General features: G+C 38.3%; 1 protein-coding gene across 1 annotated transcript; it reads left to right on the top strand.

The window, feature by feature from the left end:
* The first annotated feature begins 5,576 nt into the window (after window positions 1-5,576).
* On the top strand, window positions 5,577-6,517 carry LOC131160516 (VQ motif-containing protein 22). The gene has a single exon (XM_058116289.1). The coding sequence runs from the start codon at window positions 5,661-5,663 to the stop codon at window positions 6,297-6,299; it is 639 nt and encodes a 212-aa protein (XP_057972272.1). The 5' UTR covers window positions 5,577-5,660; the 3' UTR covers window positions 6,300-6,517.
* The last annotated feature ends 203 nt before the right edge of the window (window positions 6,518-6,720 follow it).

The raw sequence follows: 6,720 nt of genomic DNA on the forward strand, positions 1-6,720 counted from the left end.
CTGAATATGTTCTGTATGGTATATGTATAACACGAATACTCATGTTGCCACACACTGGTATTAGTTTATTTCCCTTACTAAGAGGTGTCTCACCCTAAAATTTTATAAACTTTTTAGGAGCCCTTGATAGGAGAGCAGGTAAAGCCCTGCTGATCTAATACGGTAAATCTGCTCTTCCAGAAGGGTAAGTATTTTGATAGGGTCAGATGTATTTTGTGGAAATGGCCCTAAGACATCTTTTTGGGTTGAGTATTGTGTATATATATTTATACAATGATTGTAGTAACTCTGGTATTATGATATATGGTATAATGAGATGTATATGATTGTATGTTTCCTGCTGCTTAGGCTTCCGTTATGTGTTCTGATGCATCACTAGTACCCATGGGTCCAGGTGGATTATGATCTGGTGAGTTGAGATTTGTGATATTAAAAAAAAGATGTGGAAATTAGGCAGGTTGCGACATGAGTGATCATGCAGTGAGTCATTGGAAGTGTGACGACCTGCTTATTTTCCATATATTTTTTTATAATATAATAAAATCAAAATCATCAATCTCAGAAGATCATAATCCACCTGAACCCGTGAGTACCAGGGATATATCAGAACATATAGAGTTACTACAATCAACCATATAATCACATACATCTCATCATATCATACATCACAATACTAGAGTTAATACAATCACTATATCTCAGAATATACATTCCAAAAATCGTATCTAGGGACATTTCCCACAAAATCTAACTGTCCCTACAAAAACGTACCCTTCACAGAGGGCAGATAAACAACTCTAGATCAGCGGGGCTTTTCCCACTCTCCTATCAGGGGCTCCTAAAAAGTTTATAAAATTTACGGGCGAGACACCTCTCAATAAGGGAAATAAACTAATATCAGTGTATGGCAACATGAGTATTTCTTGTTCTATATATACCATACATAACATATGTTGTAACTATTTGTCAAATCTGGGAAAACATATATATATATATATATATATATATATATATCAAATCATGGCAGAACATACTGCATTTTCATAAACATATCTCATCTCATATAATAATAATAACATAAAAACATTCCTAGTAGGTTAGCTGACTATTGTCATGTATTACCCTCACATGATTGGGTTGTGTGGCCCGAAGGCGGGACCTTCGGGGCGGGACCTAACAATGGTTAGCCGACCACTGTCAAATCAAACGTACAGTCTGTAAGTCCAATGGGTCTGCCTGACCTGGTCCGTACACCAGGGGTGATCACACACACTTCTTAAAAACCACATCGACCATCCAATCTCACACCACTCCGTATAGCGGCGCTCACACAAATATCATGATCACGAAGACCATGGACACATAGCAACGGTACCGTGCAAGTGCTAGCCTAAACCAAGCCAACCATGTTCTGATATCATATAATATATATACTGAAACTGTGATACATGGATATCTCATATCAATAATTATTAGATCAATCATAACATTTTGCATATATACGTATATCATGAAAATCATGGGCCCGTACGCCGGTATTACACATTTTATCATAGCTCGGCTCGTATGCCGACAAATCACATCATAGCACAGGCCGTACGTTGGAAAATCACATCCATAGCACAGCCCATACACTGAAAAATCACACACATAGCACAGCCCGTACGCTAGCAAATCACATCCCTAGCACGGTCCGTACGCCGGCAAAATACATAAAAATCAGGCTCATACGCCAGTTTTTCATTATAAAAATCCATACCATTCACACATTCCTAGAAAGCAGTATTTCACAACATTTTCTAATGCCACACTAACAGGTTTTTCACATAATCAACATACCATCATTTTCAACAGTATTTTTCCCAAATATATAAATCATATATCATATATAAATATATTTATTTTCCAGGAATCAAATGCTATATAGATATACATACATTTTCTCAAAAAGAACTAGCTTAGTTTATCCCCTTGCCTGATTCTTGAAAAGCCCCTAAGAAAATCTACCCCGCACTAGCAGGGTTCCCAACTCAACACCCTGAAAACGAAAACTCCCAATATTAAACTTCAGTATTTCTACGTGTATAACACTTTCCTCAATTGTAAAAAATCCAAATATTGAATAGAAAGTCATACCCTAGATTTGGGATGATTTCTACCTAACTTTCACCAACGATCCGCTCCGGTAGATTTGGAGAGAACTTCCCCAAGAGTATCGTGGTGACTTCGGATTGTCGATCCGGCGAAGATCTAGCCCGAAATCGATGAAAGAGGGAGAGACAACAGAAGGGGAGAGAGAGAGAGAGAGAGAGAGAGAGAGAGAGAGAGAGAGAGAGAGAGAGAGAGAGAGAGAAGAGGTAACTTCATTTGTAAGTTAAAAATTCAGATTTTACATATATATATATATATATATATATAACTGAATTCGTCGACGAGCCACGTCCTTCGTCGACGAATCCTTCATTCATTTCATCAATGAAATTCATTCCTAGTGGAAGAAATTCAGGCGGTTCAAAAACCACTTTCTTTATTTATTTGTTGACAAATCCCCTGTATTCGTCAATGAAACCCTAATGACCTCCCCTCAGTTATCCCTTTCAAAGTCGAGTTCATCGACGAAGTCAACTGCTTCCTTCTGTTTCTGGTTCCCATTTCCCTTTCTTTTATCATTATTTAAATACTATTATTCTCTGGGTCGTTACAGGAAGGCTGCAAAGAAAATCATGAGATATTATATAGGGCTTTAAGGATTACATTACTTACAGACAATCAGATCACTTTGAGGTGATTAGGTACTCTAATATTGACTATGCAGACCACATAGATGATAGAAAATCGACGCCTTGTTATGTTTTTGTGATGATAGGAAGAACTATATCCTAAAAGAGGGTTAAGCAAACTCTTACAACTACCATAACTATGGTGGAAGAGTTCATTGTTTGTTGTGAAGTGACTTGTTAGGTTTCATGGTTGCCGAATTTTATCATATAACTCTATGTATTTAATTCTATTATGGAACTAGAAATACTATGTTAATATTGATGTTGTTAGCTTCTCTTAGAATAACAAGAGTTCTTTATGGTCAAAATATATAGATATTAAGTACTTGTTTGTTAAAGAAAAGATCAAGGATAGATAGACTCATATTGAGCATATAGCCACAAAGCAGATGATAGCAAACCTACTAAGGGATTAACCCCCGAAGTCTTTCAGGAGCATGTGACTAGCATGGGTTTAGTCAAAACCCTAAAGTCTTTATGATTTTGAGATTCACAAAAATTATAAAAATTAATCAATTTAATGATTGCTTGTTATGATGTGTGTACACTAATGCAAATTTTGATATGGACATATTATGAATTATATATGTTGAGACATTTGTTTGGTCTCATTTATGAAATATTGGGATGGTTGTCTCATTGTGATATATTTGGAGACATTTTTTTTTTCATATTAATATTGATTGAATATTTTGGCATAAGCCTAGTGAAACATCAAGACATTATCATTTGATCTCAGCATGGTGTATTTTAGAGAAACATTTTGGTATTGGTTTCGATTGGATTTTGAAAGAAGCATATGAATCTTGAAGGATGATGAGACTATTGGATACATTCTGGGCTAGTCTCATTACTTGACATATCGAGACAATTTCATTTTAGTCTTAATGAGCTTCTTTGAAGGCGGAATATCTTAGGCAAATTCTCTAACCATTTGCACAACGAGCATGCATTGATCATGTTTTACAATGTTGTTTTGACCACACTCCCATGTCGCACGTATGGTCACGAGATTGTGTATGTTCTAATAATGTAATGTAAATGCCCCTTTGGGTATGTATACTTATGTTGTTAGATATACATGATTTCATCATGAACCTAGTGTACAATCACAAGGTTATGTGTGTTTTTACATGTATAACGTTAGTATCCCGATTGGATATGACTCTGCAAGGTAGGATATGCATGATCTCATTATAAACCATTATGTTGGATAGTGATTGCTCATGTTCAATGTTTTTTTTTTTTTGTGACCACACGTTGTGTATTTTAATCTAGAGAAAATGTTTTGGTTTTCTATATAAAAATTTTAACCATGTAGTCCAAGTGGGAGATGTTTGAATTTTTTGTATACTTATATATGTTTCTTATAAAAACCTGGACCAAAGAACATCGGATATTTTGGGAACATGGATTAGAAGGTCTTATGGTAAGTAGTCACCGTATTGTAATTATGGGCCTAAAGCACCAATACATTGGATTCTATACGTGTGGGCCTTGTTTGCGCAAGGAACCAGTGATGGATAGGGTTTCCTTATGCTAATAGATAAGCAAGAAGGAGAGGTCCTATCCTCACCCTAGTTTTAGTGTAGTTTCCTATCAACTCGCACATCCAAAGAGGGAAGAAAGTAGTAGCCTGTCCTTGGACTCTGCAAAATTCTTTGGAGCTTGAATGATGGAATATGTGGTGCAAGGTACATGTTTTAAAATCTTATCTATTTCATGTACATATGTTTGTGATAGATTTTGATGATTGTTTTAAAAATAAATATGTATTTGTGTTACGTTTTTTATATGTGTGCTCCCATGTGTCCTTTAATAGTGTATGCCACTGATTTATAACTAAAAGGTTTGGCCTCACTCATATATTCACATAGGCTCTTAAGTTGAAACAATGCAAATTGTGGTGTTTATTTTTCTAATATTTTTTTTGATACTTTAAGTTTGATTAGAAATTCATAGAATTGAGGGAGTTCTAGCTTCCTGTTGAATGAAATATATAATAAAGGAATATTTGAAAACCCCCGTACCATCTATTTTATATTTGCATTGATTTACATACACACATGCGCGCACGCGCACACACACCCACATCTACACACTTAGAAAAAAAAAATATTAGTAATTCGTTTGATGCACAATAATAAAATAAAATTAATTTTAACAATTTTATATACAATTTTTCTTCCCATCTTATTCTCAATCCATTCCAATCCAATCCAATCCAAAGCACATAAATGCACAGATTTTCAGTATGCTTAGCCTTCTGAGGGCGGTGTCTTTAGGGCACATCCCACAGGACACAACCATGTGGATTCTTGGTGCCTGGTGTGGGATCTACACACTCAACATGTCTTATGGAGATGCCATGCGCACACCACCCTGCAAAGACTAACATTCCCTCATAAATTTTTTTAAAGTCGCCACACTGGTCCTTAAGACCAGTGTGAAAATCGTTATTATGAAATATGAAGTCCTCAATACCAAAAAAGGAGAGGCCGGAGTCCTTCTCTTTCGTATTGCCAAGCTTTGACCGGGGGGCAATGGACGCCTACCTTCGGACATAAATTATTACATTCCATGAGCTCATGACCGTAGCCAGCTCTATGCGATAGATACATTTTATGAGAAACCTCAACCCAATCGTTGTTTCCCGGAAACAGCACGCAGTTCCCTCCGCATCAAGGAATGGTCAACAGTCCACACAGCTTACTCTGACCGCCAGTAGCAGCAGTAGTAGTCACCATCACTAGCCAGTCACTATATATATATATATATATATATATACCCGCTGCCCAGACCTCCCTAACTTGCGTAATACGCTGGTCGCCACAGCCACAGCCACAGCCACAGCCACAGCCACCGCCACCGATACTAGCTATGACGAGCCCTGGTGAGTGGATGGACTACTATCAGGCTACCATGGCCGAAGACATCGACGCCGGTGGATTCACGGATGCCGTCATCACATCAACCACAAGCGTCGGCTCGGACAGCACGGTGTGTTTGGCCGGCCAACTGAGCCCCACGGGCAGCAGCAGCACGTCGAAGCCGGTACGCAAGCGGTCGAGGGCGTCGAGGAGGACTCCCACCACCATGCTCAATGCTAGCCCTACCAATTTCCGGGCGCTGGTGCAGCAGTACACGGGATGTCCCGCGGCGCCGCCGTTCCTGTCCGGAGGAGTGCAACTGCACAGAGGCCCCATTAACTTGAGTTTTGGAGCGGATCAGAGCCGCAGGAATGATGATCGTCATTATAATTTTTATGATCAGAGTGATCGTCGTCATCAAGATCAGTACTACTGGCAGCAGCAGCAGCAGCAGCAGCGTCCGCATGAGCAGCGGCAGCAGCAGCAGCTGATCATGAGTGGGTCTGCATCGGCGGCTGGTTACATGGACGTTTCGGAGAGGTTGGTGATGCAGCCTGAGGATGGTTTACATGGGAATGGAAGGAACATCACAAGCTCTTCGTATTCCGGCGACAGGTCAGATGGGAATGGCGGCGGCTACTTCTTCTGATTTGATCACGGATAAAAGTAACTTGGATGCATATGTTGACTACTGGTTGTAGAAATTAATGAAGTTCCGTCATTTCTGTTGACCCTTCTCTCTCTTTCTCTCTCTCTAGAAATTCCAATGAGATCCAAACCCGACTAATATATTAAAGTTCGTGTTTGAAAACACAAATTCTCGGTATTGATGGATAATAATTAAAGCTCAGCATAATTTTATATATATATTCTGTGTTGTTTAAATAATTTGTAAAACTTTAAATGTAAGCTAGGTTTAATCTTTAAATTCGAACATCTAATAATGCATGTTGTCTATATCTTTTAGATTAATATTCTGATCACAAGTTGCATGGATTAAATGTAACTCAAAATTTCTCCCACTTGGCTCTGTGGGTACTTTGGATCATAAATCCCAAAGAGTTACTTAG

This window comes from Malania oleifera, chromosome 7 (assembly GCF_029873635.1).
Source record: "Malania oleifera isolate guangnan ecotype guangnan chromosome 7, ASM2987363v1, whole genome shotgun sequence".
In the NCBI taxonomy this organism is placed as follows: Eukaryota; Viridiplantae; Streptophyta; class Magnoliopsida; order Santalales; family Ximeniaceae; genus Malania; species Malania oleifera.